Source organism: Brachypodium distachyon, chromosome 3 (assembly GCF_000005505.3).
Source record: "Brachypodium distachyon strain Bd21 chromosome 3, Brachypodium_distachyon_v3.0, whole genome shotgun sequence".
NCBI classification, from domain to species: Eukaryota; Viridiplantae; Streptophyta; class Magnoliopsida; order Poales; family Poaceae; genus Brachypodium; species Brachypodium distachyon.
The window spans coordinates 205,857-218,081 of record NC_016133.3 but is presented as its reverse complement, the minus strand read 5'-3'; the positions used below and the strand labels follow the sequence as shown (position 1 = coordinate 218,081).

Here is a 12,225-nt window from a genome sequence, read left to right as displayed (position 1 = left end):
GGCTGGTTTTAGCACGCATCCACATGTGCCACATGTCAGTCATCGAGCCCCTGGTGCACCAGGACCATGGTCCCAAAGAACATTCTCCCTCTGTATCAGATCCGTAACATATCAATCGAGTAGTGGAGGATCGAGTGTCACATGGTATCAGAGCCAGGTTGATTTCTCATCTCGAGAAAAAAATCTGCCGATCTCTCTCTCTCCCGAGTTTGGCAGACGACGGCTGTTGTCTGACGGTTGCTGGCGGCGATTCCGGGTGTTGAGGCGTTGGTGGTTGGGCTCACTCATAAAATTCCATCAGCGTGTTCCACTGGCGGCGGCGAAGAGTGTCACCTGCATCTGTGGTGAGCTTGGCGGCGCAGGCGACACGATTTGTTCGGATACAAATTGGGCAGCCAGCGAGCGGGTCACGGGCTCTTCGTGATTTGTGAAATCCCAGCTTGGCGGCTCGATTCGTGTATCAGCGGAGGCGTATCGTGTTGGCGGCGGAGGCACTTCTCTTGTGCGGCGGCACGGCAGTCGGGGAATTGTGGGCACATGGAGCAAATCCACTCGGCAAAATAGCTCCTCGGCCATCCCTTAAAGGCGAATTCGCTCCCGCGAGGCTCCTTTCGCTGTGAATGGATCCTGCCTACAACGTGCGCGAGAAAATATCTGAGAAGCACTTTTGGACCTTGATGCGGAAGGGCAAATTGATGGTGGGCCGTTACCTGTGCTCATTGAGTATGAGTTTGATTATGTGGGTGGGGCTCACAACTTATCCACGACAGCTATGAAAAAAACAGATACCTGACAGGTGGGTCCAACAGCTCCCCGCTTAGGAAAAGAACAGATACCTGACAGGTGGGCCTGACAACTTATCCAGGTCAGCACGATGAGCACGAAATAACCCTTACAGGTAGGACCCCAAATAATTTCCACGTGGCGCTTGGCCCCATAAGAATGAGCGTGACCGGAACAACACCGTACTCGCGTGACTGTTTCCCCTGTTCTTTTCCCGTTATTTTCCGTCCCCCTCTTCTCCGGCGACGACGAGGACGACTTGCACGGCGGCTGCGCCGTTTGTTGACCAGAACCATGTCACGTGGTAGCTCGTCTTCTCCATCCCACGCCTGGCCTCAATACGGTCCAGTTCCCCTTACCCGCTGTACCGAATGCCCGCGGGAGGAGCAGCTCGTGCGGCTGACATGCAAGAAGGTGGACACCGGGAACTATGGGCGCGAATTTGTGAAGTGCGAGAGCCGGCCGAAGCCAGGAAAGGTTAGATTTTGCATCTAACATGCTTTTTTGGCTCGAATTTGGCATTTCCGTTCCGTTCACGATTAGGGTTCGCCCCCTTCCCCCTCCAGATCTAGAAGAAATGCAGCTACTTCTCTTGGTTGGATGCGTACGTCGAGAAGCTACAGTTCGAAGGGGTGGATTTGAGCAGCTGGGCATTGCCGAAAGTTGATTCCCCTTCGTTGTTTGGGGCAGAACAGCAAGGTGTCGCAAATGCCACCGCCAGTGGAGTTGCTGCGGAGCTGAAGATGCTTAATTCAAATCTGCGCAACTTGGTGAAGCTTAAGCAGCAGGAAATGATGATGCGTGATGCCTTCTATGTGTGTGTCGTTGTAGTGATGTTGATTTTCTTTGTCCTTAAGGGGATGTGATTCTTCAGTTCGATCATAAATCTATCAATTTGTACTGAATTGATGAGGGTTCACTTAATTTAGGGGGCTCAGCAGTTCACTTAATTTAGGGGGCTGAGCAGAGGATGGATTTGCAATTGATGCGGGGCAATGATTATGATTTGTTCTAATGAAAGTTGTATTGAACTGTATAGTAGGACATGCCACCGAAGGCGTAATCCTAAGAAGCAGTTTTCAGGAAAGCCACCAACAATGTACCGTAGGACACACAAACCGAAGGCGTATTCCTAAGAAGCGAGTTCTGAAAAACCGCCTTCCGTAGGACAACAATGTACCGTAGGACAATGAAGGCGTATTCATATGAAGCGTATATGAGAAAATCCGGCCTTCGAAGCTGGAGAACAGGTCAAGTTAAAGCGTATATTTCAGAAAACGTGTTTTTACACAGAACACGTAATATGATGACGCGCAATCCTCCCGTTCACTAACAGGTGTTAAAATACCACAGTTCATTAGTAGAAAACCCATCTTCCATTAACACACAGGATCTAAGAATAGTAGAAGAGCATGTTCGTAAAGAGCTAGTTCATACGGGACTCGGATCTAGCGCGACTAGAAACTAATACTAATAATGAGGCCTTCGCAGAACTCCTACTCATCGTCACTGGAGATGTTGATGATGCCCTTGGCAACGTCATCGATGCCGGAGATTGAGCGACTGGTGGCGTTGTCGAGGTTGACGTCATCTTTGCGGTAACGACGTATGTCGTCGTCCACCTCGGTGAGCTTCGACGCCTCGACGATCTGGTCCAGATCCGAGTCGATGGCAATGTAGTCGTCGTTGTGGCCGATGAGGCCCCTGCAGTTCGTAAGGCGGCGGAGCCCGCGCTTCCGCCCCCTCTCCGAGAGGGCAAGTCGGCGGGCTGCGTCATCGTCTGCCGAGGCACCGCTCATGCCTTGGCCGCTGTCGCCGGCCGTGCCTTTCCCTACGCCGGCTCCGGCGGGGGACGCGCTGCCACGTCCCCCGTGACCGCCACTCCCGCCTCGCCCGCCGCAGAGAGGGGAACGGCGCCCTGAACGGCGGACGGGTGATCCGCCCGGGGAAGAACTGCCTTCGGAGCAATGGAAGTACTTTCACATTTTTGTTTGGGGAAGGGGGAGAAGAACGGCTAGGTTTTGGGCTGCCGCGTAGATTGAGGCAGATGATGTGCTTATAGCCATGAGAGGAAGCAACGGAAAAGAGAGTGGGCCCTGTTCATTTAAGATGAAATGAAGAAGACAAAAGAAACACTCAAACTGGGCCGAGACAGAAGTATAGAAGCATCGCAAGCATTCAGAAACAGAACAGTTCTAGCACTCGTAGATATGCCATGATAGGGCCACATTTGGACACACAGATGCATCCTTGTAGGACGCCATGAAGTGCATGCAAGATGACGTAGCCGATCAGTCGTCGCCATCGAACTCGATCACCACCGGGGCATCCTGCTCCCGCTCCTCCGGCTGCTGGGGCGCCGCCGCCGGGGGCTCGGCGTAAGCCAGAGTGCGCTGGTGGCCCGGATCTGGCCAGCCACGGTGTAACTCGTTGTCGGTGTAGACGTTGTAGAGGGTGAATGCGATGAACTCTGCACCCACACCAGTAGACACGGCCAAGCAGGAACGCCGCGTCGTAGGGGTTCTCGAAGGTGACGATGACAGCGGTGTTAATGCCGGCGGCGTTCTGAAGCTGCTGCAGTTGGAACATGTTGGGGGCGGCATCCGCGCCCAAGTGCCTGAAGCCGGCCAGGAGGAACAACCTGGCAAACTCGAACGGGTTTCTCCAGCGTGAGATCGTCCACACGCGCAGCGTCCTCTGCACCTGGACGCCGGCGGGGTAGAGGGGCTTCAGAGTGGTGTGCGGTGGTATCCACGTCGTGCCGTTGTACGCCATTGCAATGGTGGCATCGCTTGTTGTGGCCGTGTAAGATGAAGTAGATGTAGTAAGAGTGGTGCGGCAAAGTTAACTGGCCATAATCGGTTTAAATAACGCAGGGGAAGAACTAGGGATCGGTTTGCATGCATGGGTGGGCAATTGGACGCGGATTGAATCCCTTGCCGCTGCGTGCACGGCGGCGTGTTGCAGTGCAGGGTGCATGGGGAACCGGCACGCATGCCCGCCAGCCTTGGCTTGTTTCTCGGTGCAGCAGTGCCATTACTCGGCACTGGTTAACACGTCCTTCTGAGTTGAAAAAAGTGAAGATGGTGTACCAGCGCTATTTGAATGGACATAGCTGACATGAGGAAGACGGGTGTCGTAAAGGCGCCATTAACCGGTTGGTAGCTCTTACTCGGCTACGGTTGTCACGTATATTTCTTAGTTGAAAATGCTTTGATGGTGCCCCAGCGCCATTTGAATGGACGGAACGAAGATGAGGTAGGGGAGCGGCCTGACAGAGGTAGGAGGGGTAGGATAGGCACCGGATTCGGTTTGGGTTAGTTCTTCTCTTATATAAATATAAATAATCAAAAAAGGGACCCAGCAACGAATGAGTGAAGGAGACAAAGGGGACGGACGGGGCAGGTAGTTGTTGGTGGCTGACAGGTGGGATCAGCCTAGCTGCTGTCACTGTCAGTCAACGGTGTTCCATCACGTTGGACCGGGAAGCATCTAGAACCTTCTTTATGTTTTCTCTTTGTCACGCATTTTGGTTGCTTTTCTTTTCTTTTCTTTGGGACGTCCTCCTTTGCTTGCTAGACGAGCAAAGTCCCTGGTTCTCCTGGAAGATTATACGAGTAGTCGTAGTATCATCTTCCAACAATTTTTTCTTTAAAACAACGCTCGCACGCGCAAGGGCGCCCGGGCTGTAGCACGGGTCCGGCCCATCTAAATAATACAGAGTATATTACTCATTCAGACCACGTAATTGTTTACTAACGGCCTAGCCCATCCATCCAGGCCCAGAATAGCACCTCCACTCCCGCAGCCCAACATGGTACAGCCCACAAACGGCACACTCCTAGCCTTTGAACAGTCTTCTTTTTTCTTACAATAAGGCATTGTTGGATAAGTGCGAGTGTGCCACGTCGAGACGGTTAGAGCATCTTCGGCAGTAGCACTTAAATCAAGACCCCTAAATTTTGTTTAGGGATTTTTCTCTAAATTTTTGAGCCCTTATTTCAGGTCAATCTTCAGCAGTAGCTCCTAAATATCTGCCCCTATTTATTCTTAGTATTACACTGATTAGTGGGACCCGTGTGTCAGTGGGTCATTTTCTCCTCTCATCTTCTTCTTCCTGAGGTAGTAGTCGGCCGAGGTAGTAGGACGCGGCGGTCGGGCGACGACCGACCAGCTGCACGGCGGGCAGGCGGTCCGGCGGCGGCCAAGGCGCAGGCACGCTCTGCCACGCGCAGCGAGGCGGTTGTGGTTGCGATGCCGCCGGGGGATGGTCGGGGCGGAGGAGGGAGAGGGGCGTGGCAACGTTGAGGGCGGCGGCGCAAACAGAGGCAGGGGACGGGCGCGGCGACGGGGGTGAAGGCAGGGAGGGGCGTCACGGCGCCGAGGGAGGCAGCGACAGTGGGTGGAGGCAGGGAAGGGCGCGACGACAGTGGGGTGGAGGCATGGGAGTGGACCGGCGGCGTCGAGGGAGGTGGAGGCAGTGGAGGAGCCGGCCACCAGCGCCGCCGAGCGCAGGGGAGGCAAGGCGGGGGGCGCGGGGGACGGGCGGTGACGGCCTGGGAGGTAGCCGGCGGCAGTCGTGGCGCAGGGACAGAGACAGGAGTGAGGAGGAGAGAAGAGGAGGAGCTGGGCTGACGTGGCAAAAATAGGGGCTTCCTTGGAGAGCCCCTGGGAACGGGGGCTTGAGAGTGGATTCTAGGGGCCTCCCTATTTTAGGGGATCAAATAGAGGTCCTGTTGAAGAAGTTTTTTTGCTTCCGGCCCTAAAACGGGATAGGGATCTTGTTTAGGGGTCTTGCTGAAAATGTTCTTAGAAGACAATTAATCGACTTCCTGGTCGCAACCCGATTCCGCACCTCCAAAGGAAAGCCTGGAAACGGAAAAGGACCAAGCATGGATCGCAATCCGATTCCACACCTCCAAAGGAAAACCCGGAAATGGAAAAGGAACAAGCTTGGCAAGCCGACTCTGCACCTCCAAGCTGCTAATTATACAACGTCAAGTTGGATTTGGTTCGATCATGTCCGTGTAACCAGGACGTTGCAAATTTGGTGATCAGTGTATTTGTATTATCGAGTGAGAAACTGTTCTCCAATGTCTTGGACATGCAAGTATCTTTCCATCTATCTCTTCTATATATATATATATAATTCAGATATATTTCAGATTACATGAAATCGGTAGCGGCAAATACCCAAGGACGACGAACGACTGTTTGTTTCGCGGGAGTTATTTTAATCCGATCAATGCACCGAGAAGAGGATGATCTGTGCTTTTGAGAGTATCTTTAATAGAAGACAAATTCTACCAATATTCCATGATAAGAGATCCATGGGAATACTGGCCCCCACTTTGGAGGGGTAAATTAGTCATTTTCTCATGATCTGTTGCTTGGTTAATGTATGACCTCGATCGACCGCGGCTTGTACCATTATTCTCCGGGCAGCATGGAATCTGCTTTTGCTAGGCGGAATAGAATAATAGACGGCGCGGCCAGCGAGGCTGACTCATTTTTGACGCTGTAATTTTGTTAGATGGTATTTTTTACTTCCACGGTCCGGAAATAAGTGAAATAACATTACATGTGTCTAGACATATTTTAGTACTCTCTCCGTCCAATATTACTTGTCTCAAATTTGCCTAAATATGGATGTATTTATGTTTAAAAAGCGTCTAGATATATGTAATATTTCGAGAAGTAATTCCGAAAGGAGGAAGTATATAAATACATCCATATTTAGACAAAATTGACTCACTTCATATGGGACGGAGAGAGTACAATTTCTTACAAAATAGGTTGAGTTTTTACCGATAGTATATAGATAGTAGATACGTCCATATTTAGACAAAGTTGAAAGTTGAGTCAGTTAATATGTGACGTGACGGAGGGAGTACAGTTTCTTGCAAAATAGGTTGAGTTTTTACCGGTCATAATAGCCATACTGTTTTCGTCAATAAAAGATAATAGCCATACGCAAGGGGGGATAAAAGGTGATAAAGAACAAGTGGGCTAGCAGCGTGTGTCAGCAGTGAGAGGCCAGGAATTCAAAAATTATTCTGTACCCGCCCATCGCGGTTTGCTAAACAGAGCGCTAAGCACCCGTGCTAATTGATGCAGCACATACTTTTTTGTTTGTTTCGCGGGAGTTATTTTAATCCGATCAATGCACCGAGAAGAGGATGATCTGTGCTTTTGAGAGTATCTTTAATAGAAGACAAATTCTACCAATATTCCATGATAAGAGATCCATGGGAATACTGGCCCCCACTTTGGAGGGGTAAATTAGTCATTTTCTCACGATCTGTCGCTTGGTTAATGTATGACCTCGATCGACCGCGGCACCCGGTAGCGCCTTCCGGATGTAGACGGCAAGATCTGTTGGGGCTGCCGAGCGGGCCGTTGATAGCTGCGACTCCAAGCGCAGAGTGTGCAGCTAGTAGCAGTATTTTCCCACAAAGGTGACTCGGGGTTTATTATCGAATTCTTGGGAAGATTTGTGAAGAAATCAAACTTCGCCCTCCTAGGTCCAGTCACGGAACTATCTCGTGTCCCCAGCAAGATATCAAAGTGGTTGTCGGTCACAATGATATGACACAAAATAAATAATAAAAATAAACTAAAAACTGAAATTAAAGTAAAGTATACACTCAATAACTAAAGTAATAGGGAAGCTAATAAGCAAGTAATAAATTAGAAAGGATTTTTAATTTGGGTCTTTGGATAATTGTAAAATCCGGACAGCAAGGTAATAAATACTAAATAAATATAAAAGTGATTGATAACAATGATTAAAGAGGTCCCGGGGTTCATGGGTTCACTTGTCTACTCTCTAATAATTTTGGTGGCACTAAAATAGCATAGAAGACAGTTATACTTAGCACTTCTTAGAAATGATTTTAACTATGAATAAAACTAACATGGGCATCATGTTTCGTAGGTAGAGTGCTTTTACACTACTCTCTAATATTCAAGGCGTATGAGTATTAGACAAGCTTTTTACCCCTAGTGGCATAAGCACTTGGCAACGGACTTCCACCTAACCGTCCGCCTAGTTTAAAATTCTACCAATATTCCATGATAAGAGATCGAACTTGGTAAAATTCACAACATTACGCACTTAAGAAACATGATGTTTAAAATTCACAACCTCACACAAAGGGTACCATCTAGTCACTTGGTAAGGGAGGAGTTTCAATTCTTTTTACCCCTAGTGGCATAAGCAATAAATACAAGCATTATAAAGACAGAGGATATTCAAAGTACAAGACTTCCACCTAATCGTCCGCCGGATTCCCTAATACACACATCACCATATTAATATCCAAGCAACATAGGGAACAAGGAAAGGTAAACATGTGTATCTATTAATAATATCAAGAGACAAATATGAGAATAAGCAATTCATAACATCAAACCATGACAAAGATTACACCAATACAAATAACAACTGTGATCATAACCATGTTCGGCAACTCATGTGATTTTATGGTTTAGGGTCATGAGAGAGAGAGAGAGATCAAGATACTTCCATGGACCCAAGGTCCAGAGGGGACTACTCCCTCCTCATCACCACTTTGAGACTTGTATGAATTCCGCCGCTATCAAGCCGGATATTCCACACTAAAAGACCGTCAAGGCTTTGGCACATTACATGACTACTCTTGCCGCCCATACATGTCTGGAGAACATCTTGACTTCACATGATGACCATCATCGCAGCTTAATCGGAGGTGTTCTGCAGACTTGATCCTGCAGATGTAATTAACCGGGTTGTACTTGCGAGTCCCCGGGAAATTGCAACTCTGCAATCGCCGATTCAAGTCAGATGATTCTCAATGGCATAAGATTTGTAATCATGTGGGCAATTTTACTTTTTTAATTCAAAAGAGAATTAATAAATATTTTCCCTATGTTTTACTGTCTCATTTATTTATTTGTATACGAATGTATACTGCCACGCCCGCAATTATTCTATTTCCTCGGTGCGACAAAGAAATATATGTTTTATATTTTTTCGTGTCAAACATCGTATTTAGACAAAGCTGCGACAATTAATTTGTATCGGGGAATAGCTATTACGCACCTAGACGCGGAGCAACAAACTGCCCGGGTCGACTAGCTTATGCCACACACACCACTAACTCTAATGCATGCAGCCACTAATAAGCAAACCTGACCAAATCAATCGGCAAGGTATAACTGAATCAAGGACTTGGTGACTTGGATGTGCAGACAGTTTTGGCTTCTCTTCAGCTCGCGTGCAGCACCATCTCACACGGTGACATCCGTCTCACACGGCATTCACAATGCACACGCTTCAGCTGAGTTTATCTAGTCTTGTACAAGTCACACACGTACACATCCGGCTAGTGTATCCGGAAACACAAGAACGCCATCGTGTTTGATGGGCCGGGCATCTCCGGATGCCTTGGCCATCCTGCGCAAGATTAGCCAAGAGGGTTCGGCTTGGAAATGCGCCAGGTTGTTTGGGCGTAACCCTTGTTTTGGAGAGTCGAAAGAGTCAATACCTGGATGATATATATTGCTAATCCCACAGGAGGTGAATTGAATCGTTGATGTGACATGATGTGTCCCATTGTAATTTTGTTCACTAGCTTACAAAGGTCATTCTTCGTGCAGGCACTGTCATCAGAAAACCGTGGCTCTGATAACACTCGTTAGCTCCAATTCGCGAACTCACACAGAAAACTCAGCGCGATTCACAGTGGACACAAGAGAGTTTTGGCGCAGCGAACTGTTAGCTGCATTTGAGGGTTGTTTCTCATTTATTCATAAGCAAGAGAACCCGTCTCACGATCCGGACTGGCCGTGCCATCCCACGGCGAATCGTGCGAGCAATCGAGTTCTACATGCACGGCACACACAACATTCGTGCTCTCGTGAAAGTAAAAGATCCGCCGCATAACAACCATGGCAGAAATTGAAATGCAGGAAACAAAAAACAACGAAATGCATGCTGCCGCGGCAGCATCACACCAGCTGGGCCGCGACGTACAATTTTATTTGCAACAGAAGGCACCACATAGAGATCCCCTTATAGGAAAGAACGCTTCCGCGGAGCCTCGTGCCAGGCTGTTGGTGCGCCATCCTATTCGCTCATTGAGGACGCGAGACTACACTCTTCAAGCTTCGATGTGACGAGTTCTGAACTGCTGGCATCCAATTCTTCCATGAGGAAGTCACATAATTGGTTCCTAATCTTCTTCATGTCGCACTCCACCAACATCGTCTTGTCGTCAAAATTAATCAGACAATCAGAGAGACTAGGATTTTATGCGAAAATGAACTAAAATAATTAAGAACTAATATTAGAGCTTTACCTTGGTGATCTTTTCTTCAGCGAATATATTTTCGACAAATGACAACATCTTATGGCATACAGAGAAACCACATTCCACCAATACCTGTTTTCGGAGACACATGCCCTCGAAGTCGTGGGACAGTTTGGGGTTTCCGGATTCCAATCCTTTCTTATCACGAGCGAGAGACCATGCCCTACGTTATTTTTGACAGAATTAATTGCCAGGAGTTGGAATGTTTGAAGGGGTTTAGCAAGCGAACAAACTTAAGAAGAGAAGTTGAATTGTACGGAGTAACTTACTCATCTATGAACTCCGCCACATTGCTCCAGTTGTTACCCTGCGTGGAATCAAGGTAACTAACACTGTTCTCGGACGGAAAAATAGCGATCATGATACAATGATCGTACTCAACACTGTAGTATGCAACAATTATCATCTCTTTCCCCCGTTGAGTATGTGCCGCCAGTGCATCGGCCACATAATTCCTGCTCTTATTCCGATCGGCCTCAATTGATTGACCAGACATCCAATGTGGGTCCATGAACCCAATTGGAAATTCTTCTTCCTCGAAAATTTTGATGAGGTGCCTAGTGAAAGAAAACAAATGTGTTAATTTGATGCTTTATTTAGCGGCAAGTAGTTTGAACTAATGACAAATATTCTCAATACTTACAATGTCCAGCATCTCATAAGCGAGGCGTTGAGCTCCTTGAGGTTGTATAAATTCCACAAATCCGACCAAGGCACCGTGATGCTAAGAGCACCATCACTATGATGGAAGTGGTGGTGCTCGATGGACAGATTTATACCCTGTTGACGTTGGAACACTTGCAGATAGTAAGAATGTAGATCCCGGCAACGTGGACTTACATTCTTGAGCTCATATTCTGTTAGGAACGGCTCTCCAGGGACGTACTCTCCATTCTATACACACGAGGCTTGTTTAGTTTTTAGAATAAAACTAAAATGCCCTTCTTTAGGGAAAGGATCGAGCGAGTACTACTGTACACTCCATAAGATGTCGATATACATTACCTTCTCTAAGTCGTGCTCACGAAACAGTTTCTTGAGATTCGTCCACCAGGGCGCCATTAATTCCCCGGGCCCCTGAAGAGTCACTCGATCTGAACCAGTCAATTTAGTATCAATGCGAATAAGTAAATAAGCAGCTTACAAAATGAAAGGAAATACTTAAGTAGTTATATGCATGGATACTTAGTGCTACTCCAAACTAATACTAGCTAGACCATGCATTAATCGACAGTACTTAGAGAAAATTGCATATGGATTAATTAATTAACTGATCTCTCACCTGGCCAGAAGAAGTGTGCTCTTGCTCAAAGTGTTGCCAAGGAGGAGCTAGAGTGATCTAACGAGGAGAGGCCATACTATATATGCGTACGCTTATATACTATCAGACGGCCTAGATCTCGTCAGGCTAGCTAGCTATAGTGTGCATGTATAGCGCGTGCCCATATACTATGCGTACGCTTATTATATGTAGATAGACAGAGCGTCAGAAAATACTTAAAGCATGTGGAGACGCGCGCTTTCCAGTCAGGTAGCTACAGCAGCTTGGTGGAAGCCTCGTGGGAGTTGCTCTCCATCGATGGAGCCGGCCGGTTGTTAGGCCAACTCTGGCGGGGCGATCCATCTGGACCGGCGTAGTTCGTTCAGGTCTAAACGGACAAAAACACGGTCCAGCAGGATGACGTATTTGTTTCCACGTCCGTTTTTTGGTCCGTGAAGACGCATTCTGCGTCAGACTTCATCCCACGGACAGAAAAACGGAGCGCCGCGCGGTCCGCTCGTCCGCTCAGGGTAGAACGCATCAACCCTTTTCTTATTCCCGAAGCCATCCGGCAGCGATCCAACAAACCACCTCCGGTCCTTTTTAATGGGACCGAATCGACCCCGTTTCCCCACCCTACTATACCACACACCCCACGAAACCTTAGCTTTCTGCCGGCGACATGGATCCGTCGGCGTTAGGTAGGTAACGAGTTCTCGCAAATAAATAAATAAATAAAAACCTGATAGGTAGCGAGCACAGGGAAGTCTCGTGGGAGTTGCTCTCCTCCTTTAGCTGCTCCCCGTAGGAAAGCTAGCAGCTCTCCTC

General features: G+C 48.1%; 1 protein-coding gene across 2 annotated transcripts; it reads right to left on the bottom strand.

Annotated features, from left to right (window-relative positions):
* Positions 1–9,541: 9,541 nt before the first annotated feature.
* Positions 9,542–11,579, bottom strand: LOC100833909. Of its 2 annotated transcripts, none has more exons than XM_003573905.3 (6): positions 11,419–11,579; positions 11,142–11,230; positions 10,780–11,030; positions 10,406–10,693; positions 10,125–10,299; positions 9,542–10,033 (listed from the first exon to the last, which is right to left on the bottom strand). In XM_003573905.3, the coding sequence occupies exons 2-6, from the start codon at positions 11,196–11,198 to the stop codon at positions 9,893–9,895; spliced, it is 912 nt and encodes a 303-aa protein (XP_003573953.1). In that variant the 5' UTR covers positions 11,199–11,230; positions 11,419–11,579; the 3' UTR covers positions 9,542–9,892. The 2 variants fall into 2 exon arrangements, with proteins under 2 accessions (XP_003573953.1, XP_010233647.1); XM_010235345.2 differs by having other exon boundaries at positions 11,142–11,213; positions 11,419–11,578.
* Positions 11,580–12,225: the final 646 nt, after the last annotated feature.